At 41.5% G+C, this 26,138-nt stretch overlaps 1 protein-coding gene and 1 long non-coding RNA gene across 4 annotated transcripts; one reads left to right on the top strand and one right to left on the bottom strand.

Moving 5' to 3' along the window:
- Positions 1 to 1,390: 1,390 nt before the first annotated feature.
- Positions 1,391 to 9,584, top strand: LOC129673442 (uncharacterized). 2 transcript variants are annotated; one of them, XR_008719662.1, is made up of 3 exons: positions 1,391 to 1,458; positions 2,416 to 2,474; positions 9,520 to 9,584. It is a non-coding gene; the product is annotated as an uncharacterized LOC129673442 (long non-coding RNA). The 2 variants fall into 2 exon arrangements; XR_008719663.1 differs by lacking the exon at positions 9,520 to 9,584 and adding an exon at positions 2,639 to 2,927.
- Tp53inp1 (tumor protein p53 inducible nuclear protein 1) lies at positions 6,540 to 24,900 on the bottom strand. Of its 2 annotated transcripts, XM_055603206.1 has the most exons (5): positions 24,811 to 24,900; positions 16,543 to 16,801; positions 15,538 to 15,892; positions 12,865 to 12,902; positions 11,045 to 11,124 (listed from the first exon to the last, which is right to left on the bottom strand). In XM_055603206.1, exons 2-4 carry the CDS (start codon positions 16,652 to 16,654, stop codon positions 12,881 to 12,883), a joined length of 489 nt encoding a protein of 162 aa, XP_055459181.1. In that variant the 5' UTR covers positions 16,655 to 16,801; positions 24,811 to 24,900; the 3' UTR covers positions 11,045 to 11,124; positions 12,865 to 12,880. The 2 variants fall into 2 exon arrangements, with proteins under 2 accessions (XP_055459180.1, XP_055459181.1); XM_055603205.1 differs by lacking the exon at positions 12,865 to 12,902 and having other exon boundaries at positions 6,540 to 11,124.
- Positions 24,901 to 26,138: the final 1,238 nt, after the last annotated feature.

The following is a 26,138-nucleotide window of genomic DNA, read 5'->3' as shown; positions in this document are numbered from 1 at the left end:
CAGCCCCAAAGACCCCACCATACTTGGACAACAAGGAGAGCAGTATGATTGGTGAAGTGGGCAGGGGAGATGCTAATAGGAGAGATCGATAAGGATCTGCATTGTTTGAAGAATAGTCCCAAGCAGAAAACACAAGTGGGGTCTAGTTGGAAGACTAGTCTAGTGAGAGTGAGGGTTACTGGGAAATGATGAAGTGCCCAATCCAGTATATATGTCAGAGGTAGAGCTGAATGCCTGTAATCAATAGGTGTCAACCACAGACAAAATGGAGTCAAAGGCTAGTCAGAGGTGAGCGTTTGTGTCTTGCTATCAACATGATGAAATCAAGAATTTGTTTTGGGGGTTGGAGAGATGGCTCAGAGATTAAGAGCACTGGCTGCTCTTCCAGAGGTCCTGAGTTCAATTCCCAGCAGCCACATGGTGGCACACAACCATCTATAATGACATGCAGGCCTACATGCCTGCATGTAGGAAAATACTGTATACATAATAAATAAGTCTTTTCTAAAAAAGAATTTGTTTTGGACAACTTAAATGTTCAAGGCCAGCCTGGTATAGAGCAAGTTTCAGGTAAAGAAAAGCTTAGATCCAGGTGAGATGGTACACATTTTTAATCCCAGCTCTCAGGAGATAGAGGCAGGCAGATTATCTAAATTCTAGTCAGTTCTGTTCAGGAGTTGAGGCAATAAGTTGAATAGGTGGTGCGGTAGAGTTGAGTTGATGGCCGTTCAGTTAGTGGAATTCAGAGGAGAGTTTTACAAAGGGAGGTTAAAGAGAGAACAAGCTAGACACAGGTGAAGACAGAACAAGCCAGAGAATGAGAAGGAGCCAGATGATTAGAACAGATTGCTAGAGTTAGTTTGAGGCCAATCAACAAATCAGTGAGAAACAGAGAGAAGCCAGATTAGACGTAGAGAGGAGTTTGAGCCAGAACAGCTGAGTTGAACCAGCCAGCCAGAGTTCAGAAAGAGCTAGAAAGGGTGATCTTAATCAGCAGCAAGTCTCAGAGGCTGAAAACATCCTAGGCCTAGGTTAGATTGTATGGAGGCTCAAAGCCTCTAGGACTAGGCAGACCTCTATTAGCAGATGGAGGCAGGCAGTAAGCCTCAGAGACAATTAAATCAGGTGAACAAAAGTTATTTTTACGTGTGTATGTGTACATGTGTATAGAGGCAGTCAACATTGGTTGTCTTTCTCAATTGCTTTTCACCTTTTTCCTCCACTTTATTAACATTTATTACTTGTACAAAATAATGGGTTTCATTATGACTTTTCATGCATGTATACTTGTACTCTCAGTTATAGAACATCACTGATGGGCCAGAGAATTTCATTTCATATCACTTCCCTGGAGGTATCTATAATTCTGTTTTTTTTTTTTTTTCATCCTAGATTGGGTGTCAACAATACTAGAACTGCTCTCCAAGAAGCCAAGAAAGAACTAGAATAGTGGCAGAGGTAAGAGAGGCTAGGACCTCACCTCCAGGAGCGTCTAAAGTAGCTGGAATTTCAGGCCTGTGCCACCAGGCCTGGCTGCTCTCTGAGGAAAAGTTTACAAAGTGTAATCTGAAAATTTGGAAGCTGGATAAGTTTTAGAATTACGAGTTTGTAAGATGCCTGAAAGAGCATAAATGAATGTATACATGCCGTATGTTTCTTGATAGCCCAGCAGAGCCTGAAGTAATGTTCCATAGCCAAATACAACATTTCTTTAAAAAAAAATTTTAAAAAGGTTTTTCTGTAGCCTTGGCTATCCTGGACTCACTTTGTAGATCAGGATAGCCTCAAACTCACAGAGATCCACCTGCCTCTGCCTCCGTAAGTGCTGGAATTACAGGAGTGATTTTCTTTAGTTAAAAAAAAGTGCATATATATTCACACACACACACATACATGTATATGTATGTATGTATGTATAGTAGGGATGTGCATGTGCAGAGGTGGATGTCTTCCTCATTTGCTTTCCACCTTAGTATTTGAAACAGTCTTTCATTAAACATACTGCTTGCCAATTTGGCTACATTGGCTGGCCAGGTAAGCCAGTAGGACCTGCTATCCACAGTTTACACCACCTTTGCACGCCTTTGTAGATGCTGGGGTTCCTCATGCTCACATGCTAAGTGCTTTACCAACTGAACCATTTCTCTAGACCCTCTTTTCGGTTTCGCTTGTTTGTTTTTCTTTTTTTTTTAATGGTAGTGTTTTGCCTGCACTGTGCACTACATACATGCAGTGCCCTCTGAGGCCAGCAGAGGGCGTCAGACCCTTTGGAATTGGAGTTACAGCTGGAGCTGCTGTGTGGCTCTGTATGGATGGGTTCTCTGGAAAACTGGCCAGTGCGCTTAATTGTTGAGCCATCACTTCAGTCCTCCCAACCCCTGTCATTGACTCTATTTAATACTTTCATGGTTACAGAAACAACAATAGAATGTCAACACAGAAGAGACAAAGAAAATGTGACAACTGAGTTTTAGGTGAGTTAAGATGGAATTTTTTGGGGGGAGAGCATTAAGTTTGTTGCCAAACCTAGTGGGGGAGGGGATCTTAATTTTAAGGGCTTTTCACACTTGAGTATTGCAAATAAAGAATTATGGACTGATTTTTTTTTTTTTTTTTTTTTTTTTTTTTTCCTCTTGAGACGGTTTCTCTGTATAGCTCTGGCTGTCCTGTAACTCGCTTTGTAGACCACGCTGGCCTTAAACTCAGAGATCCACCTGCCTCTGCCTTTGAAGTGATGGGATTTTTGAAGTGATGGGATTAAAGGCCTGTGCCACATCACACTTGTGGCAGTCATAGGAGTCTGTTCACTTGTTCACTGTGGGATCCAGAGATTGAATTCAAATTGTCGAGCTTTCATGGCAAGCACTTTTACATAAATATACACACATACTGTAATAACAACAAAAAGAAACATTAAATCTGTAAGAAATGGGTCATTCTTGTTGCTGTTTTTTGGCAGTGCTGCAGTCCAAACTCAGGGCCTCCTGCATAGTAGAAAAGGACTCTGACCCACCAGTAAGCTGTACCTCTAGTTCACAAGTCAGTTTAGTTAAAAGCATGAAACATCTTTGTTTGGTAGTACATGCTATGCCATAAAAATTAATGTTTTGCCAAGCATGGTGGCGCATGCCTGTAATCCCAGCACTCTGGGAGACAGAGGCAAATGGATCGCTATGAGTTCAAGGCCAACCTGGTCTACAAAGTGAGTCCAGGACAGCCAGGGCTACAGAGAGAAACCCTGTCTCAAAAAAGAAAAAGAATTAATGTTTTATCACTCTGATTCTATGGCAAGGTGAACAAGAGCAATCCACATTGTTCTAAGAATCAGAATCTGAATTGGTGATCATACCTACACCTCCCCAGTCCTGGGATTATAGGCATGTACCTCCATATCCAACTTTATTCAGTATGTCCAGGCTTTGTGCATATTAGGCAAGCACTCTGCCAAATGAGTTAACATCTCTACTCTATTAGGTTTGTTTGTTAAATGCAAGTTAATAAAAGTTTAGGCAAGTAGTCCCTTAGGCATTTCTGTATAACTCTCGGGCTGCAAACTGACATTCTCTAGCACGTTTATCCAATATTTTCAGGTCAGTAAGGCTTTCTTCTGAGCTAGATTTGGTGTATACCTCTAAATTCCAGCACTTGGAGACAGAGGAAGGAAGAGGGCCACAAGTTTGAGGCTGGGCTGGATTATATATTGAGACCCTGTCCAACTGTCCCTCTCCCTAAAACAACAACAGTTTTCCTTTTGAAAGTGATTTCTTGGGTCTGGAGAGATGGCTCAGTGGTTAAGAGTACTATTTGTTCTTCCAGAGTTCAATTCCCAGCAACCACATGGTGGCTCACAACCATCTATAATGTGATCTGATGTCCTCTTCTGTCATACAGGTGTGCATGCAGGTAGAACACTCATATACATAAATAAATCTTTAAAAAGTTATTTCTTAATTTCAATATTTCAGACTTGCTATAAGTGAACATCTGATTTTTTCTGAATTAATGAAATATGATTGAATGAATCAGAATGAAATATTGACTCTTAAACACTTAAAAATGTAGTTTTGGCCTCAAGCCTCAGTCTGCTATGGATCAAGGATGACCTTGAGACCCTGATCCTCCTGCCTTCCTCCATCTCCCAAGTTCTGGGATTGGAAGTATGTATGACCAAGCTCCACGAAAACTGAGAAACAGTTTAACAAGGTATTCAACATAACCCTGCAGTGGCTCCCTGCAGTGACACAGTCCAGGCTCCTCAGAAAAAGATGCCCTCAAGTGATGATACTTTCTGATCATTTGAATGCTGTTTGAGTCCCCTGGGATTTGTGCTTGGTTGTGAGCTACCTTGACCCCTCAGTATTTCCAGACATGCTGGTGCAGGGTGGGGTCTGGGGCCCTGTGCCACCAGGTCAGGCTCTGTTGTGATTTCAGAAGCTTGGTTTAGCTCAGAAAAGGCCTGGTCAACTCTTTAACCCCTAATCGTTTCCCCCATGTAAACTTTTCCAGGGGATGGTTTTAGAATATGAGATCACTGAATAAAATATTTTTATTTCTCTATTGTTAGGACAATGAACTCTTGAGTATAGTTGCCAAAAATTTGATGGGTAATTTTGATTCTGTAATTTGGCTTTAAAGGGCTGGCATACAGAGGTACTCTAAACCAGTGTGCTCTGCTTGTTATCTCCAGAAGCCTGTAGTAATCGCCAGCATCCTTTTTCCCTCCTCATGCCTTCACCTCCACTCCAGCTCACACACACCTTTCTGTTCCCACAGTCTGTAGTCTACTCCTATCGCCAGTGTCTTATTTTTGGGAGGTAGTAAATGCTGAACTGATAAAATGGGTTTCTCCTTTTTTTTTTTTTTAATTTAAATATGACAGACTTTAATTTAGTTAAATGTTACATTTACTTAAAGCTTTTAGACCAAAGTTTATTGAGGTAATTTTTGAACACGTCCTTTTTGATAAACTATTCAACAACAAAGCAAGACTGAGAGCTGTGAAGATGGCTCAGTAAAGTGCTTGATTTGCAAGCATGAAGACTGGCGCTAAGAACCCCAGCACCCACATAAATATTAGGTAGTTGTGACAGGGTCAAGAATCGCTGGAGAGCTCTGAGTTCATGTGAGATCCTGCCTCAGCAAAATAAAGCAGAGAGCCACTGAGGAAGACACCCAGCATTAACTTTTGGTGTTCAAGCTTCTGCCCTCCCCTAACAAACACATAACATGCATACACAGAAAAAAAAAAAAAAACTAATGAAAATTTGAATTTTTTTTTTCATATTAGAAGTAAATTCTTCCCTTTTAAAGGACTGGTCCTTCAAGTACAAGTTTATCTCTACCTTAATTTGAAAAATAACAGACCAGTATGGGTGGTTGGATGGATTTGGCTCCTGTAGACTTATGAGTTTAAATGCTTGGCCCATGGGGAGTGGCACTATTAGGATGTGGCCTTGTTGGAGTGGGTGTTGGCTTGTTAGAAGTGTGTCACTTTGGGGGCGGGTTTTGAGGTCTCCTGTGCTCAAGGTCCATTCTGCTCAGTGTAGACAGTCTCCTGCCTACAGATCAAGATGTAGAACTTGGAGGTCCTTCTCCAGCACCGTTCAGGTTTGGACATTGCCATGCTTCCTACCGTGGTGATAATGGCCTAAACCTCTGAAACTGTAAGCCAGCCCCAATTAAATGTTTTTTTTTTCTTTTTTAAAAAATTTAATTTTGTTCATGTGCATTAGTGTGAAGGTGTCAAATCCCTTGGAATTGGTGTTACAGACAGTTGTGAGCTGCCATGTGGGTACTGGGAATTGAACCTGGATCCTTTAGAAGAGCAGACAGTACTCTTAACCACTGAGCCATCTCTCCAGCGCCTTAAATGTTTTTCTTTATAAGAGTTGCCTTGGTTATGATGTCTCTTCACAGCAATAAAACTCTAAGACAACCAGTATAAGCTATCTCACTGTCGTAGAAAATTAACTTTGGGGCTGAAGAGATGGCTCAGTGGTTAAGAACACTGGTTAATCTTCCAGAGGACCTGGTTTGATTACATGGCAGCTTACAACTGTCTGTAACTCTAGTCCCATGAGGTCCATCATCATCTTCTGGCCTCAGTGGGTACTGCATGCAAATGATACACAGACATATGTGTAAGTTAAACACCCGTTCACCTTTCTCCTCAAAAGAAAGAATAGATTGGTTAAAGGAAAAAGTACTAGTTGGAAATCACCCTTACATTCCTCTCTATTTAAATAACTTTTCACTTTAGATGGAAAACTTTGTATGATGTAAATGTATAAACAAAGGCTTTAAAAAAAAGATAGGGTTTTGCTTTGTAGCCCAAGCTCGCCTTGTACTTGAAGCAGCAGTGCTCCTGACTCAGCAGTTCTTGAATATTGAGCTTACAGGTGTTCACCACCATGCCTCTAAAAAGTCTATACAGCGCATATTAAACAACTTTTTGCCCAAGGAATACTAGACAGCAAGTGTTTTAGCTAAGTTGTGTTACTTTCAAGAGTAATGACCAAAATAAAAGAATCCAACACATGTTAAGTTAAAGGACATTTTATTTACTGACAGATTAAAAAAATGTAACTCAGGGCAGTGCAAAATGCACTACTGAACCCATTACAAAGAATTGGTGTTAATACACAATGTTTAAGCAATGCTACGTGTTTTTGGCAAAATGCTGTGCTGTTTATTATGTATAAAACTGACCATCTCTGACCCAATCAGTATAAAAAAATTTATAAAAACAGAAAAACAATTAGTGGCTCAAGAAAACAAGCTGCCGTTTATGCATAGATTGATGTACAGTATATATAACCTAACCAAAATGTCCCTTTTAAGTTTCAAGTTGTTGAGAGAGAAAAAAATTGTGCCATAAACACATTATGAAGGCACATAGTATAACCTACAGTACTTTTCAGTATCCATAGCTCATACCCCGCCCCCAGAAGGCAAATGTGTTCACAATTTTACTAGAGGAAAAATAAAGCCACTTCTTAAAAATAACACACATAATTATTGACTAAAGTTTAAAACTGCTGTAGGAAAACAAAATCACACACACACCTGAGACCCCAAATACACACATCTAACCTCATTTGGTTTTTACAAGTCCACCTAGAAAACAATAGTAAAATGTCAGGCAAGTATAGAGCCAAATTAGGCGTTTAACAATTAGAAACATTTTCAATAGCACAAGGAAACTTATACACAGAACATCATCCATTTAAGCTGCCTTCCTCTGAATAGTACCTTCTCTTCCACATCCAGGATACTGTTGCCAGTAAGAAAAGACACTTTTCCTGGTGCCTCTGCAACCTATGCCTTTCTGCATCTAATTTCTGGTGTCTCTCTGCACCTAAGCCACTTGAGTTGTGTCACATTTCAAGAGAAACTGGACTACGACAAAGTAGACAACACTGTCGTGTGTGGATTTGTTAAATAGGCAAGCATTCATGTAAAAAGTTTCAGCATTAGAATTAGGTAGGTAGGGTTGCCATTTATAATACATCAGAGGCTGATGGCATGAAACCACCTAACTTTAAAAGACTTCTTTAAAACTAATAGTTTCTACAGGCCTTACAAAAGAATAATTCCAAGGCGCATATATACTAGTATCTCCCAGTACAAGGAGCAGTCTCTTAAGTGTTTCTAAAACAGAAAAAGAAAAAAAAAAAGGTAGACACTTTTCCCACTAGTCTATTTAAATGTCTTATCTTCTGGTTGTAGTCCTTCATAACTTTTGTTTCAAACTCAAAATGAAGATAAAGGAGATAACCTCCCTTACTTTTTGTTCTTTTTAAAGAGTATACAAAGACTGTATGCCTCTGTGAGGATGGAGTAAAACAGCAAATCAATTCAGATTTTAACAAAAATGAAGGCTGCAAATCCATACAGATTTGAGAAGCGAAAACAACAGGCAGGCACATGAGTCCTTGCAACTTTTAAGCAAGCATACTCTTATTGCTAGAACCAAAGAACTAATAAAGCAAAAGCAATCTGCGTGGAAATTAGAAAAAAAAAAAAAGTACAGAAAGTTAATGCTTTGTTTTTAAACTTCCTGCAGTGGGAAGTAAAAAGTCAACCTTTTTGTATCTCTGCAAAAAGTTTCCCACCTACACAACCATACAAATACAAATTGCCACAAAAGATAAATATGGTGAACGAGCATCTATATACAGTGCAGAATATAACTCAGGAAACACATACTCCAAATGTATGGCTGATGCACGCCGTGTATCCTAGACTTTGTAAGCAACATTCTAGGCTATCAGTTGAGAAATGGTTGGTGCTACTAAATTCTAGAGTTTTGCTTCTTTGTTTTTGTTTTTTTACAGTGCTGGGGATGGAACACAGGACTTTGCAAATGCAAGTCCTCTACCACTAAGCTACTTGCCCAACTCTTGGGGTCTTCTTACTGCTTATACTTTTAATGCTCTGAAGTACACTGTAAACTACTAGTAGTTTACAATAGCAAAATGATGATAGAGTACTCAACTCATAAAATGCATTTTGGCCATGTTTCAAAAAAATATTTAACAGGTTAAAATTGTTTTGTATTATTAGACACACAGTAATTGCCTAACAAAACACTTAATGACCAAAAACTTGAGTTGTGTAACCTTTTTCAATTGTTACATGTGCCAATTTTAGACATAAACTTTAGATTCTTACACAGAATTCACCATGTGCCACCTACTGTAGGTGTTATGGTAATCTTAACCCTAAAAAAAAAAAATCTTAGTAATAATGTTTGCTGGTTTTCAGGGACCAGACAAAAACAGTAGGCACAAGGCAAATGAAAAGTCAGTAACTGAAAGAGATGTAGATGTACTTAAGGGATGAACAAATTTGGGTCAAAATTTTGTTTAAAAAAAAAAACAAAAACAAAGCGCTGCAGTTTAATATACAAACCAGTTCATGCCGACCAAATAAATTCTGATGGCTGAACTTCCAGCTTATGAGACACAGTTTACTTGTGATGTAAGGGAGCAGGAGGAAGGCTACATGTATTCAGAACTTGGGTCCAAAAGACACATAGCTGGTCTAGTTTCAAGTTACCAATATATGACCCTATAACAAACATGTAAAACATGCACACCTCCATGAACACATAAAGTAACAAATAACTTCCCAGTTTGACAGACTTTACAGACTTGGCCCCTTAACTAGAAAACAAATAAATAAAAGGGGAAGCTGATATGGAAAATGCGTAAGGAAAAAGAGAACTCTAGATTCCTGTTTTAAAGAGACACCCCTCACCATCTGACTCAGCTCTAAATGCTCAGCCTCATCCAAGAGCCCTGCTCCTCCCTGAAAGTCTCCCAGGGTTCCCTGCAGCTGCTACAGGGTAATACTTCACATAACAGTATGCTGCTTTTTCCCTTGATACTATTTCACGAACAAGTGTTTAACGAGGGTTGCAGAGGGGATAGGAAAATGAGCTGTTTGATTACACAGGCAATGGTATTATTTTCAGTAGAATGTGCTATAAGCTGTAAATAGTTTTTAATTTTCCAGAAAGTTGGTTGCAATTATGGATGGCTCATCAAAATCCATCAAAACTGGTTTGCAAAAGTAGCCAGTTCGAGGTAAGAAAATGAACTTTCCTCTGCATCACGTTAACTGGCCCATGAGTGGAACCCTGTACCCTGGCCTCATTAGCACCAACCCTAAAGAATCATCATGGCAAAAAAAGTGCCATAGTCTCCCACCATGAGGTTCAATAGAAAGGCCCTGGAAGTTCACCCAAAGTTCAGTTTGGACAGCCCCACTTCCAATCAGTATATAATCCCACAACTCTGTGAGGGAGGTAAGTGTTATTACTACCCTGCTGTGGAGGAAACAGGCCAAAGTGGTTAAAGATACTGTGAAGTTAAAAAATGAAAGCTTGTGGAATTAACCCATCAGCTTCATTTTATAAACAGATGCCTCCAGAAGTCCCATGTCTCCAATTCTTTCACTTGGGAGGACAAATCCATATCTAAGGAGTCACCACTCTTATCTCTCACTTTCTTAGGGCAGACATGAGCATGAAGTCACTGAGTGTGCCTGGGTGAGCACGTGTGCATTGCCAGCTAAGCTGGCAGTTAAGACTGTAGACACTGACTGCTCCAAATACTGACTGCTCTGTGGGCTACCTACAGATTCCAGACATCCTCTCACAGCTTTAATTTTTCCCTTTGCATAGTAGACAAGTGCTTTTGTCCATGACAGCTGTAATAAGTACCTGTACCTTTCGTGGAGTCATATCAGAATTACTTAATGTATTGTTCACCAGAGTTAATGTACCTGAATTCCACAATGAACTGCAATGACTAATCTGGGGGGGGGGGGGGGGGAGGAAAGAACCATACATACAGAAATATGTCAAGTTTTCTTTCAAAAGTTAAGCTCAGCCATTAATTCCATTATATCCATGGCAATAATCACCTGTTAATGCTCATGTTAGTGTGTAAAAATGTACTCATTGTATACAGAAAAAGACTGTCAAGTACTGGTCAATAAAGTATATGACTGACCCTGAGAATAAATTTTTGCTTACACAAAAGATTAAATAATACAAAATAAATGAAATTGAAAAGATGCTGACTAACTCATATATATATATACACCTTACTGCACTTAAAGACAACCCCAAACACTGTAACTGTACTGATATGTTTCCAAAAGTATTCTGAAAAGGTTTTTTAAAAAGTAATTGTCAGGAGCAAGGCATTTTGTGGTATACAGCACAAAAATCTGGTTGTGATAGTGCCTAAACACAGTGATACACTAGGCAATTGGTCTTCAGGTGGCTGGAAGAAGACAGCATTTTCATTGTATGCACACATATGCGCAAACCCAAGGAAACCAACCAGCAGAACTCAACCTTCTCAGTAATTGTACTGGCGTGGACAGGGCTGCTGAACCACCCAGCCACTGTGCTTGATTTGTCGAGTGTGGCAATCCCTGGTAAGGTTCTGGCGACGAAGGCCATTTCTGTTTAGAGACTGTCTTTCACTGTGTCCTTTTATCCACTGGGAAGGGCGGAAGCTCTTGGGTTGTTCCAAAAATGTTGCCTGAGCAGCAAGTGCTGCAACACAGCAGTGAATGTGTTTTTCCATTTCACTTTGGGCTTCTATTCTGAAACAGATCAAAGTGGAGTTTATCAATAACAGACTACATTACTAAAAAGGTTACTTAGTAATTTGATTTTCTATATTCATTTGTCTGGTTGGGTAAGTGCAGGTGTCTCATGGCTGATGGACAGATTTATGTTTTGTGACTGCATTTGCTTTTAGTGGTAGAAGTGAGACAGGCTACCCTCAAGTCCACCATCCTCCTGCTTTAGCCTCTCAAGTTTTAGGATTACAAATGTGTGTCATAACTCCTAGCTGAAAGGTTAACTTTTAATAGAAACCTAGGCTGTTATTGTCCAGAGATGGCTAAATGGGCTGTATATTAAAAAATGTGCTTCATGCTGAGTAAATTTAATACGGTTCTCCATGAGGAGAACTGACGTCTATTGAACATCTACAGTTCTGTTTAGTTTTCTGAGACAGAATCTCACGTAGCTCAGGATGGCCTCCAGTTTATCAAGTAGGCAGCACTGGCCTTGAATTACTGATAGTACTGCCTCAGCTTCCCAAGTGCTGGAATTACAGGTGTGAGCCACCACACCCTGCTTTTGGCTGTTTTGAAGATATTATCTATTTCATTCTTATAGTATTTAAAATTTGATTGACTAAAAAGCATTTATACCAACAGCACCTTCACAGCTGATTTCTACAAATAAATGTCCTAAGTAGCATGTGAGTCTGCATATCACAGAATTGTACATAGGATATTCCACCAGCTTTACATTTCCTAGGTAAGAAATCAATGCCTATTACACACGTCAGGTTGTTTTGTTTGTTTTTCCTTATACCACAGAAAGATGTATTTTGGAATGACATGTGTATGGCAGTATTTCAAGACCTGTATCTTAAGCCAGGTTGTGGTGGCACACCTTTAATTCTAGCATTCAGGAGGCAGAGGCAGGTGGATCTCTGTAAGTTTGAGGCCAGTGTGGTCTACAAAGCTAGTTCCAGGACAGCGAAGGCTACACAAAGAAAGCCTGTCTCAAAAACCAAAAATCAAACCAAACCAAAAAACCCCCACATTATCTTAGAACATGGTTGAATATAGTAAGACTGTTGTGTTTTCTATACTAAAAGCCTAACAAATCAAATTAGTCTAAACTATATTAACACATAACAGTTTTCTGCAGTGCTGTGTATTCATCTCAGGCCTCTTGCACAGTTAGCCAGTGAGCTATATTCCCAGCATAACTGTGATAATGAGGATGATGATGACAGCCCCGACTGGCTTCAGGCTCCCTTGAACTTCTGATCCTACCACCTCTCCCCCTCAAGGACTGGGTTCCACCACTTGTGCACCACCACATCCAGTTTATTCACTGGAACCAAATCTAGGTTTTTTGCACCAGGCAAGCACTCCATAAACTGAGCAATATCCCAGTCTGAGTTTTAAGATTTTTACCAGTTATTTTATTCAGGAAGGGCTGTTACATATTTTGTCTAAACTGATCTGAGGAAACTATGTTTATATGCATGTACACACATGCAGAGTAGAACTGAAACAGATTCCATTAAGAAATGAACGAGGGTTGGGATGCAGCTCAGTGGTAGAGTGCTTGTCTAGTATGTACAGGCAGGCCCTGGGCTTGATCAGTAGGGGAAACAAAAGAAAAAAGAAAGAAGCAACAAATAGAAAAACGTTAATATAAACTCAGTAAGTTTTAGAAGGCGGGCATTTGCACTCCTAGTCTCCCTGCTCAGCCTGATAACATAGATCATACAGTCTCAAAGTGAACATACTTACTCTGTGCCCGTGAGTCTTATAAGCAGCTTTTCCTGGCCCTACAAATGTTAAATGGTGAACTATTAAATCATAGTAAGATTTAAAATGCCATTTAAATTTTACTACTAGGACATGGTCATTTTTCTTTATTAAGACTGATTTATTATGGGCAATAGAAGATACATATTACTTAAAATGATGGTTGCTCATAAACCTTCACAAACAATATTTATAAAGGTTGCAATGCAATAAAACATACACTCAGAGCCATTATAAGTACTTAGCTTCATTCTCATATGGCTTATACAAATATCCCCGAGGACAGACAGAATGGAAGTAGCATATTTGAAAGACATAGTTTATTGCTTGTTCAGAAAGCACAGACTGTTTATTATATAAATAGTCTTGCCATTTTGGTAACACACGGTTCTACCTTGATTTAAAAATACACATAAACACAAATCCCCTTTGAGACAGTAGCTCACTATGCATGCCAAGCTGTCCTTATGCTTGTGATCCCCCTGCCTCACCCTCCTAAATGCTGGGATTACAAGCATGTACCACCATGCCTTGCCTTTGATAATTCAATTATGAAAAATTATGTTTGTTGGTCCTACATGTTAATACTTAAAACATAGGAATGCAAAACCAACTTGGGGCATTAAGTTGCAAACACTTAAGCCCTTGATACAGTGCACAGACACTGGTTTGGATAAAGCTGATGAAACACTCTAAGGTATGCTCTTATGACTTGGGAAGCAGATAAAGTGAAAATTTGCTGAAACACAATGATGGATATCGTGTCTAATAAAATAGTTTAAAAAGCATGCCCCCAAATGGGTTCAGAGTGTGGGTGAATGGGTACTGGTATGAGCCCGTATAGTAAAAACAACTCAGGACAAGCCTGGGGTGTTAATAGTATTCATCTGTGGATTGCGAGGGATGTCACTTCAAAATTTAAGATTTCTGCATATTTAAATGTTTGGCAATACATGTCTGTTATAATACATTATTTTGCAAAGCTGTCAATTATACACATACATACAAATGTACTGTAGTACTGAAAAGTATCAAATGCCAGTAAATAAATTTAACATGACCATTTTTTTTTAAAGATTTTACTTATTTCTGTATCGTGTGTATGAATGTTTTGCCTGCATGTAAATCTGTGTACCACATACCTACAGTACCCACAGAGGCCAAAAGATGGAGTCATCCCCAGAGACTGAAGTTACAGTCATCCTCTGCCATATGGATGGTGGGAATTGAATTTGGGTCATCTGAAAAAGCAGCCACTGCTCTTAACAACTGAGCCATCTTTCTGGCCCCTAATCATGTTAAATTCTTGCATAGGATTCTTCAGAGGTGCAATCAGAATCAGTAGGAAAGAACTTTTAAAAACTGAAGAAGTGGTGTATGCCTTTAGATCCCAGTACTCGGGAGGCAGAGGCTGGTAAATCTCTGTGAGTTCAAGGCCAGCCTGGCCTACAAAGTGAGTTCAGGACAGCCAGGGCTGTTACACAGAAAAACCCTGTCTCAAAACAAAAAACTTGAAATACACTTAAGGCAACTATAAAGCAATTAAATCAGCACCTCCAAACGAGTTATATTTTAAATTTTCGTTGGGATGCCAAGAACACCTAACTTGGCAAAATTATGGTTTTCAATAAACTGCCACTTAAAAAGTCCCAGTTTAGGCCTGGCCTTATGTGACTATATAAAAACATGACTTTTGGTGTGAGAAAGAGGAAATGTATTTAGCCTTGCTAAAGTGCATCTGTAATATTGAGACTTAAGAGGGTAGCGACTCTAGAAAGGTTAGCATTGCCAGGGTTTTGTTTCTACTCCATAGATGGAAAACAGCTGTATACAGTGGTCCAATGGAGTCACAGTCTGAACCATCCAAAAGGAGCCCTTTGGATGACAGAGCAGTCCTACAAAGGGTCCAGTCACCCAAATGCTCTACCTACAAGATAGAATAAGTCAGTGGCAACATTCAGAATGTTACCAGGCATGTTCCTCTGACACGCATGATGGATTAGCCAGACTCTAAGCAGAGATGGAGAAGACATGGTTTTTGTAGGTGAGAATCGTCTCAGATGTATTCCTGAGAATGTTCTGTTGATGAAGGCCGCAGAATATTTGGAAAAGTTCATTTGGAACACACTAATCTTCACCGACTTCCCTTCCTTGAGCTTACTGGGCCTTCACCTATCTGCCATTTTGGACTGCCATATAAGAGAACATCACTTCAGTGTGAAATCTGAGGACAGCCCTTGGAACATAGTTGGATTTTCAAGATTAAGTACCATTTAAGGTGATTTAGCTAAGAATATGTAGGAAAAATTATTTTTTGAGACATAGGGGAATTTGATAAACTTAAATAATCTAGTGTATAAGATATACCAGAAATACATTCTAATATACTTATCAGAAATATTCTGTTTTAAATTTCCGTTCAGTAGCATAAGTTTATAAGTGAGATGGCTCTCTATTCTGCAGCTGAGCCAATTAATACCTTGTAAAACTCCATCCTGACCTTCATGCTCCAGTTATAGCTCTGACCAAGTTATTTAAGTAAATCTCTAACACAATTACTCTTGTATCTTCTAAAGCCTTAACTTTGTACTGTGTAGAAATAAAATTTTTGTTTAGCAGATTGCTTGTGCAGAGAGTGAAGTGCTTACAACATACCTGGGACCACTTGAGTTATATTCATCATTCCCACAGCTGGCCTCACTGAGACCAGGACAGGAGTTGTGCACAGCATAGACAGACATGCTGGGATGTTCAATGAGAAGGTTTTCCATAGGACTTGTTTCCACCTTGATAGTGGTTACTCCACCTGCTGTAAAACAGGGGGGAGGGGTGATGAACCAACTCTCTTCTATTGGACAGGACTCAAACTGTAGGAAGCAGGAATCACTGGTGTCAGCCAAGCACTCCAAAGATGCAGGTAAACAGGAGAAGACTGAAGTGTGTTCTGCTGGGGACTCTTTGCTGATGTCATCTTCCTCTTCTTCCTCTGCTGAGAAACCAGTGCAAGTATCTAGATTGTGATCCACATTGCACATGGGAGGACGAGCAATCAAGTGTGGTAGTCACCCATCAAGTTCATAAAACAGAAAAAAGAAGGACAGTGCTATATTAACGGATGCTCACAAAGGCATTTATATTTGCTTATAACTATTTCCACCCTCTGTGTGCAGTCACACTGGCATTGAAGAATGGCTATAGGACTTTCTATTGTAGCAAATAAACATATTATGAGCCCTGTAGATTCCTGCTGCTCATACAAGGGTTTTCTGTTAAAGCACTACTGTTTGGACCAGGCTTTGGGAATTGCAAAACTGGATAATCTGACATCAATTCATTTTACTGACTGGATTGTCTGGCATAAAATGTTCCTGAATGTTTTTTTAAATATATCCTCACTTACTTTTAAGCCTTAAAAGTTATACTTAGGAGTTCACATTTTCTATGTATATATGTATACATTCATGTTTGAGGGTACATGAGGGGGGGGTGTGTGAGTGTGTAGATGCACTTTATTGACTGCGCTATCCCCCTTACCCCAGGAGTTCCCACTATAATCATAGTCTTGGGAAATGAAGGCAGGAGGATCAAGAGTTTAAGGTTATCCTTAACTTTGCTGGATGCCACTTGTGTTTTAATGATTAGTTGTTAGGTATGCCTTACCTATGAAGTCAACAAGAATCCACTCATCATCTTCTTTCTCACTAAATTCTGGTTCTGGGTTGGAAGAAGTAGTGACCTCACCTACAAACATTTTATTCAGTCTCTGAAACATTGTTAAGGCAAGATTGAGACTTTGGCTGGTTATCTTTATAGCTGAGATTCTGAAACCCGGTCTTCAGTTGGCCTGATGGCACAGACAGAAGATTAAAGTGCACAGTGTTTCTTCAACTTCAGTGAAGAGCAAGAAGATTCATCATCCCTAAAAGAAAACAAAAGATGGTTACTTATTTTTATTTGTTGTGAGGTTTTTGAGATAAGACCGGCCTTTACTTCCAATCTCTCTTGCTTCCACCATGATGTCAAGCCCTCATCCTACCTACCCCATTGTCCTCTTGTTTTGTGTTCATCATGTATGACTTTAATTTGAAATATGTAAGAACAGCATAGTCTGGCTTTTGAAACAAGTCCTATTATTGGCATGAGGAAATTTACACTATAGCAACTTAACTGAGGCTGGCAACACTATTCTCTGGAGTAGTTCAGGAGTCAGTGTGTACCTGGCACTCAAATCCTGGCTTTCCCCTTTCTCACTTTAAAACATAGGAAGATGGGGCTACAAAGATAATATGGTTAAGATCATGTATTGCTCTTACAGGTGACCAGCTCAGTTCCCAGCATCTACATGTTGGCTCACTATCATCTGTTGACTCCAGTTCCAAGGGATCTGACACCCTCTTCTGACCTCAGAGGGCACCAGGCATATATACAGTACATATACATACTTGCAAGCCCTTATACATTTAAAAAAAAAAAAAAACCAAAGAGCCAGTGAGATAGCTCATTGGGTAAAGACACTTCTAAGCATAATGACCTAAGTTTGATCCCTAGAACCAATACAGTAGAAGGAAAGAACCAACTTATACAAGTTATCCTCAGACCTCCATACATATACGACCCATGTTTTTAAAAAAAAGATTTAGAAAAATAAAATAAATAAAAAATAAAAAAAGATGTAGGAAGCTACACAACTTCAGTTGATAATGGCTCCTACCACAGGTAGTTCTAGTCAAGTTCTAAATGAGGAAATCCAGCTTGTTTTAGCTAAGCACAGAGGTACAGACTATTTCTACCTGGCTGCCTCATAGTATAAAAAAATTGAACACAAAGAATTTTTAATTGTTTCCTAAAAATTATCTCTTTTTGCAGCCTCCTACCAATTCTGATGCTACTCAGTCCCTTATCCAAACTACCAACAAGTTCTGTGGACTCTTGGCTATACCAATAGCCTAAATCTACCTGCTGTGTTTTTTGTTTTTATGAGACAGGGTTTCTCTGTGTAGCTTTGGCTGTCCTGGATTCATTTTGTAGACCAGGCTGGCCTCAAACTCAGAGGTCCACCTGCCTCTGCCTCTAGAGTGCTAGGACTACAGGTGTTCATCACCACACCTGGCTTCTACCTGCTGTTCTTAACTGCTGTCATTCTAGGCCAACAACATTCTCGCTGATCTACTCTTTTGTTAAGTGAGATTATGCAGGCAGTATGTTTAGCAAGGGTCAGACAGTTCTCTGGACAGGTCAACTGTTATTCTACAAATACTTAGTATCTACTATGTATAAGGCATAGTGCTGAGCACAGGAGAGCTAGCAGTGGACAAGAACCACACAGGAAGTGAAAGAGTACAATTATGAATGTAGTAGAAAGAATGCTAGAAGGTCCTCCGGTGTCCTTGGTGCAGCTTTCCAGTAAGTGACCTTGGATAAGTGAAAAGATCTGCAGGGGAGAAGGGGCAGGCAGAACACTATGAAAGCCTGCATAAGAGAGCATGGCAGTGTCCAGGTTGCTCAGCAGGCCACAAGAACAAGCTGGGGGCCAAGCAGGACCGGTTCCTGCAGGACCTTATAGGGAAGAAATTAAGGAGAGAAACCTAGGCATGGAGCTATATATCTGTAACCTCAGCACTTGACAGAATATGACAACAGGATCAAGATTTCTTGGCCAGCTTGGGGTACATAGTGAAGTTCTGTTTTTTAAAAAATAAACCTATCGGTGGTGGCACACACCTAGAGAACAGGGATACCACACAAATACAGGATGGATGTTACTGCTGTGCTGACTTAGGGAGTACATGATGCGAGCTAGAGATGTTAAGCAGAAGAATACAAGTTTGGGAGTGTGGTTTCAGTCAGGAGTATAAATTTAGGAGCTAGCAAAACAAGAGGAATGACAAATGGGCTCTTGCCCCCCCCCCTTTTTTTGGACAGGGTCTCACTTTGTAGCCCTGGTGGATTTGGAACTCAATGATCTTTCTGCATCAGGTAAGATTACATACATGAGATACAATGCCCAGCTCACTTTCAAAACTTTGAAGAGAATAGTTGAGCTGTGCTGCTAAAATACCTGGTGCCATTCTCAGTGTATAGAATAGACTGCCATAACTATTTATATACAAGGGTAACACATCTCAAACAAATGACATTTAGACACTCTGGGGTTGTAATGGATCATCCTCAGCCATTAATTACTAAAATTGGGTAAATAGGAAATATCACTTGCATAACCAGTTTTCCTGAAACCTGGGAAATATCATGGTCAGATGATGAGGGCTGCAGCCTAATAGAATTCAAGAGAAATGATAGAAAAAGTGGACTGTGCAGTTTACCTGACCCAAAGGATGAGTCATTATGAGGTTGTGTGTACATGAAGGCTTTGGAACATGTAAGAAATGGGAAGTGTATTTATCTTAGATTATGAGGGCAGATATCAGCCCCAGTACAAACTGTGCTGAATGAGCTAAGAGAGCCACCATCATCATTGTCCTGATTCTAAGGGTCTTACTGTGTGCCCTAATCAACTAGAGCTGCTGTGGAGTGGAGAGAATGTCACAGGGAATTCTTCAGTCATCCTGCGTTGAGAGCCTTGTCCTTTACCTGTGATCCTGCCTGGGATAAATTACTGGGACTCAGGCCTTATCAGTTGACTACAAGCCCCGAAAGGTGGCTGGGTCAAGGGTTAATATAGCAGCTGCAAACTGCCCCTTTGGCTACAGCCAAACCCAGGATGGTGGCTATGCCTGTAATATCTGGACTCTGCCACAGACAGGCTGCTCCTTAAGATAGCCATGAGACACAGCAAAAGTCATACTCTTCATTTCTTGAAGTCAGGAGGCCATTTCCAGGTGCCATGTTTCGGCAAGGACCAGCAATGGGAAGGAAAGAACTCATCTTCAACTCACAGTCACTGTTGGTATTTACATGACATATCTGAGGGCTTTGGGCTCAGAATGGAGTCCTGGAAAGAGGAGAGGGAATGTCTGCCTAGGAACTAGCAGCGGAAGCTGTGTGTGTGTGTGTGTGTGTGTGTGTGTGTGTGTGTGTGTGTGTGTGAGAGAGAGAGAGAGAGAGAATGCGCGCGCGCTCCTGCGTGAACACACAGAAAATATATGTGTGTGTATGTATATATTTTTATTTATTTTTCTGTGTAGCCTTGGCTGTCCTGTACTCGTTTTGTAGACCAGGCTGGCTTTGAACTCACAGAGATCCACTTGCCTCTGCCTCTCCAAATGCTGGGATTTCAGGCTTGTGCCACTCCTCCTGTCTCTACCCCATGTATTTTTACTACTGTGACCAAGAGACTAAATTTTAACTTTTTTGGGGGGTGGGAGGAGGTTGAGACAGGGTTTCTAACTTTTAAAATTGTTCTGTTGGGTTAAAAAAACTTTAATTTTTATTTATTTATTTATTATTTATTTATTTGTTTGTTTATTTTGCTTTTGAGACACGGTTTCTCTTTGTTGCCCTGGCTGTCCTGGAACTAGCTTACTCTATAGACCAGGCTGACCTAGAACTCAAGAGATCTACCTACCTCTGCCTCCCCAAATGCTAGGTTTAAAGGTGTATACCATCACCCCCTGGCTAAGATTTTTGTTGTTACTATTTTTTCAAGACAGGGTTTCTCTGTAGTCTTGGCTGTCCTGGACTTATTTTGTAGACCAGGCTGGCCTCGAACTTAGATCCACCTGCCTCTGCTTCCCTAGCACTGGGATGGCATGCACCACCTCACCCATTTTGTTTGCTTGCCTTTTGTTTTTAATTTTTAAGTGTGTGTATGTGTACACTTACTGAACTGTCTTGCCAGTCCTTCAATTTATTTATTTATTTTTATTATAAAGAGTGGGGTTGTGGGCTGGAGAGATGGCTCAGATGTTAAGAACACTGGTTGCTTTTCCAGAGGTCCTGAGTTCAATTCCCGGCAACCACACGGTGGCTCACAACCATCTATAATGATATCTGGTGCCCTCTTCTGACATGCAGGCAGAACAGTGTATACATAATAAATAAATAAATAATGGAATAATAATAATAATAATAAAAAGTGGAGCTTATACCAGGCAGTGGTGCACACTTGTAATCACAGCACTCTGAGAGGCAGAAGCAGGTAGATCCCGAGAGTTCAAGGCTAGCCTGGCAGCCTGGTCTATGAAGTGAGTCCAGGACAGCCAACTCCATACAGTGAAACACCGTCTTGGAAAAAAAAAACGCAAAAACAAAAAACAAAGAGTAGGTCTTACTTTGTAGCCCTGGCTAGCCTGGAACTTTGGATGTAGACTAGACTGGCCTCAAACTCACAGAAGACCCAACTATCTCCACCTCCCCAGTCCTGAGATTAAAGGTATACGTATTATACCTGCCCCTGAATTTTAAATTTAACCCACTTAAATAAAGTGATATTTGAGGCAGACTTCAGGAAACTTTCACTTACATCGGAATGTGAGCCTCCCTTTTTCAACTATAAACTTTTATCAACCAAATACAGAGCCAGGTAGGGAATATTCTAGCTTTTGCCTTGCCAACTGCTCCCTTGCATACTCCACAAACCATTCTAAAAGTAAAGGGGGGAAAAAAAAACCTAAATATGGTTTACGTATTTCCAGTGAGGACTTTACATCCGATTATGCCACTTGTATAGGGTATATACTGGGATGTATTGGAAAGATTTGGTACTGAAAACATTAAGTATATCATTAATTATTTTACATCAATTACATGTTAATATAATGATGTTTTTGATAGTTAACAAAGGTATGAGAAGTTTACCATCCACATAGGACAATGCTGTTGTTTAAAAAAGAAAAATATCCTAGGGACTGAAGAGATAGGTAGGCAGAGTGTTGGCTGCCCTACCCAAGGAGTAAGGAGTAGAGTTTGAGTCCAGTCACCCACTGATGGCTCACAGTGCCTCTAACTCCAGCTCCAGAGGATCCCATGCCCTCTTCTGGCCTCTGCAAGTACTTATGTGCATGTGTGTGTGATAAAAATAAAACACCTTCTTGAAATCTTCCTAAACTTTAACTCCCACAGATGACCCAGAAAATGTCCCTTCATAAATCACTATTCCTTTTGACACCTACCAAGAGATGGTAGGTCCAGAGAGGAACAGGTTCTGTGTGAGGACAAATAGCAAAAGCAGGGCTTCAGAGTTTCCCTGTACGGTCACTGACTTATAGTCACAACTCTAGGGTATAGTGAAACTATAAGGGAAGTTCCTGAGAAAACATGAATCCCCGAGAGAACAGGCTGACAAATATAGTTTTGGAATTTAGCAAAGGGCCAAGAGAAGCTAAATGAGGCAGCCTGCTACTCTGAGGTACTTGGAGGGGTCTTCGTAGGAAAGGAAAACAAACTATGTAGGCTCAAGTATTAATCAAGGCAGATTTACCCATTACCGATTGCTTGCTTTAAAATACCACCACGCTCCATTACAAAAAGTACATGGCTTTGTTTGGGGTTTTTGTTTTTGTTTTGTTTTTTAAATAAAATGAAAAAGACCACATCATAGATTTTGAGAAAATGGGGGTGGATTCTGTTCCACCATCTTGTTCAATGATTGTTAGCATCTGGCCCATTTTCATTTATTTTTATCCTGTCTTTCACATCATAAGAGTAAAAACTGTTTTGTGCTGAGTTTACTTGTGGCTAAGAATATTCTGCTTTGAGAACCTATAGTGGAGTTTTTAAGTTTGTAAGATATTGCTGGCATGCCTTTGTTTTTTTGTTTGTTTTTGATTTTTGAGACAGGGTTTCTCTTAAACCCTGTTTGAGTTATAGGATAACCTTTGCTGTCCTATGCCTCACTCTGTAGACCAAGCTGGCCTCAAACTCCTAGAGAGCTGCCTGCCTCTGCCTCTGCCTCCTGAGTGCTGGGACTAAAGGCTTGTGCCACCACCACCTGACACATTTCTCATTTTTGAGATACATACCCAGAAAAAGAAGGTGTGGTGTGGACCTAATTGCTGGCTTTGGATACTTGGGCCTTCTGCTACCACATGTGGGAATTAGGTTTTTTTTTTTCTATAAAGGTCATATATATATACATACATAGACACACACACACATAGATATACTTACTAAGTAACTAGATGACTAGATTACAATTTGCAGAATGCTTATGGTATGTGACAGGCAGTTGAGATATTTCTGTTTTCTGTGAAGAGGAAAGTGAGCCCCAGAAATGAAAACAACTTGCTCAAAAGCAAGAGAGCTGTATCTGGAAGGAGCAGTAGGGCAGGAATCCTGCCAACCTGGTGCCTTGCTTTTCCCTGCACATGAACTCCTTCTGTCCTGGCTCTAAAAACTTCAGACTAGCACTTTTCAATGGTTTTGACTGCCAGCAGGCGGCTCCAAAAACATTTTAAAATTAAAAACAACAACAAAACACCCACAACTTTGATGAATGTAGCTGTGGCTTCTCAGCAGTTTTGAAATACCAGCTGGCTAAACATGTCATTGAAAAGCAACTTTAAAATATTTCTCAGGGGCCAGAGGATAGCTCAACAAGTCAGAGTGTGTGCTGCAAGCCTGATGACCTGAGTTTGAGCCCCAAAATCTACATGATGGAAGGAGAGAACCTCCTACTTCAGAAAAACAAAGATGCTAATACAAGTGTTTGTTCTTTTGGTCAGAAACAAGGGCTGTCTTTGAACTCCTTATGTGTCCACCTTCCCTTACTGGAATTACAGGCGGGAGCTGTCAAGCCTTGGCTTTGATTCAAGAAACTCAGAAATAAATTTTGAACTGAGAAAAGGAAAGGAAGGGAGGAAGGGAAGAAGGAAAGAAGGATGGAAAAGGAAGGAAGGAAGGAAAAGAAAGGAAGAAAGGGAAGAAGGAAAGAAGAAAAGAAGGATGGAAAAGGAAGGAAGGAAAGAAGGAAGGAAAAGGAAGGAAGGGAAGAAGGAAAGAAGAAAGAAAAAGGAAGGAAGGAAGGAAGGGAAGAAACAAGGCAAGAAAGTTGTCTTGGCTCATTCCACCTCTACTCTATTTAGCTAATTTACAAGATTATTCCCCTGTGGACGCGCCACCTCCTGTTCTGAAGTCTGGAGATAGTGAACAGAGAGCAGTTAGGTTGGTAACTCATTGCTTGTTTAGCCCTGACTTTTGAAAGCAGAGCCATTCCCAAGAGAAATACACCAGGGAGCAGAAAAGAACAAGACAAAGATGAGAAAACAAGAGAGACATTGGTAAAAAAAAAAAAAAAAAATAGTAGGCTATAGTTTCCAGGAAGGCCTTTAAAAATTGCAGTTTTGAATTTTAGTGGCTGAGGGTGAAAAAGCCGCCTGGTGTTTTCACCTGCCAATGAAAAGTATTACAATCACCAAGCATGTGATTTCAAGATCTTGAGGCATTTGTAATGTTAGTCCAAAGACTAAAGAGTCGCACTCCCCTCGCAAAACTACTCAGCATTCTGAAAGGGCTCTTTCAGCCAGGAACGCGCAGTCTTTAGGGGTTACAGGTGGAAAGAGGCTCCCCCTTAATCGACTCTGAATTACACGGAACCATAGAAGGAACTGCACGTGAAATCCCTCTGCAAACAGTACACACTGCTTCCTTTTAATTAGCTGGGTGGCCTTTAAATTACTCAATCTCTCTGTATCCACAAGTTTCCTCCGTTTAAATGAGCAAATTTGGGGCCTCACAGGGCGGTCGCGCCGGGCTGAGGTGAAGTGTCTGGAACCCACCGCAGTCTCTGGCACACCCCGAGTGCCAGTGATCAAACCGATCGGCCCCGACGGTGGCGGGAAGTGCTCTCCCCACAGGTGCAGGCTCGGAAGTGCTCGGGGTCAGGGGGGGCCGGGGCGGGTCTCGGGGTAACGGAGCGGGTTTCCCGTCACCCGCGGGTCCTCGGCGTCGCCGCGCTCCTCACGGTGGGCGAGGGCCCGGCAGGGCAGGCGGCCACCCAACCGCCGCCCTCCCGCCCGCCCCGCCCGCACTTACGTGAGCCGAGCGGAGCGGCGGACGCTGAGGTAGCTGCGGCGGCCCCGGCTCCGGCTCCGGCTCCGGCGTTGCGGTCGCTGCCCTGGCGGCCGCCGGACCGTCCGGGTCCTTTTGTTGTTGTGCAGCTCTCGGAACAGCTGATCGGCTTCCCGGCTCCGCCCCGAGCCGCGCCAGCCCCGGGCCGACCAATCGGCTGCGCGCGGGCCCCCGGGGCCGCCCTGCGAGAGGTTGTCACTAACGCACGTGACCTGGCGCCCGGCCCGCGGCGCGCCCCGGGCAGAAACAAGCCCGGGCAACAAAGCGGAGCCCGAGCGCTCCCGGGGCGAGCGGGAGGAGGGGAGAGCGCGGGCCCGGGGCTGGCCGGGTGGGGGCCAGCGGCCGCGAGGGAAGGAAGGGGAAAGAAAGCCAGGGAAGAGCCCGATCCCCGCAGCCGCTGTGGCTGAGTGAGGGGCCCAGAGCGTGGGCACGAGGCTCGAGAACCCCTTGTGCTGAGGGAGTTAGCTGTTGGGGACGGGGCACCAGTTGCTTGTCTGGCCAGTGTAGGGCAATGGTCAGTGATGCTGAAGGCAAACCACCTCTGGGCACTCCTGGGCCCTAAATAACGAGGATGCCTGCGGCCCACTCGCTCCCCTCTCTTTAGTAAGACAATAAGCCAGGGCCCTGTCTGCTTCAGGAACTTCACCTGGGAGCTCCAGGGTCTAGCCGCTAAGAGTCTGCCCTAGGAAGGCAAATGCCAGGCAGAGGAGGGCCCCAGTGGAGGCCTAAAGGCCCTTAGCTCGCGAAAAGAGGAACCCTGAGTGAAGAAGACTTAGCTCTGCTTCTTCCCGGGGCTCTGCATCTAAGTGCTCATATGATCCAGGGAGGTTATGAACTGTTTTGTTTATATGCCTGCAAAATGTACACATTCACATGAGACCTACCTACTCACCAGCTATTTATAGAGAGAAGAAAATGAGACACTGCACTTGTAAAGGGCTTACAAACCAAAGCTCTGCTGCACATAGATAGGTGGATAAACTGGCATCGGCAAATCATGTTGATGCCTGTCAGTTCTACGCATTCTGTTGGACTAAGATGAAACCTCTGCTCTTGGTGAGATGTATTGCTCAAGTGTTCTCTGTGAGGGCGCTGTAGACAGGCACTTCTCAACCTGTGGGTCGCGTAAGACCATCGGGAAATACATTTACAATTCACAGCAGTAGCAAAATTATACTTATGAACTAGAAACAAAATAACTATGGTTTCTCTATCTCTCTTCTCTCTCTACTCTCATGGCCCACTCAGGCCCTAACTTCTCTCCCTTTTCCTCCCCCCAAGTAAATCTCTTC

This window comes from Psammomys obesus, unplaced genomic scaffold (genome assembly GCF_907164565.1).
Source record: "Psammomys obesus unplaced genomic scaffold, mPsaObe1.curated_primary_1811, whole genome shotgun sequence".
NCBI lineage: Eukaryota > Metazoa > Chordata > Mammalia > Rodentia > Muridae > Psammomys > Psammomys obesus.
The sequence above is the reverse complement of the archived record's forward strand: the minus strand, read 5'-3'. Positions and strand labels throughout refer to the sequence as shown.

What these genes read in the sequence shown, in the direction of transcription:
- Tp53inp1 (XM_055603205.1), bottom strand. Translation starts at nt 16,654, where the DNA reads ATGTTTCAGAGACTGAATAAAATGTTTGTAGGTGAGGTCACTACTTCT. An exon ending in GATTCTTGTTGACTTCATAG is followed by an intron (nt 15,893 to 16,542) that starts GTAAGGCATACC and finishes ATCACAATCTAG; the next exon opens with ATACTTGCACTGGTTTCTCA. An exon ending in TATAACTCAAGTGGTCCCAG is followed by an intron (nt 11,125 to 15,537) that starts GTATGTTGTAAG and finishes GATCTGTTTCAG; the next exon opens with AATAGAAGCCCAAAGTGAAA.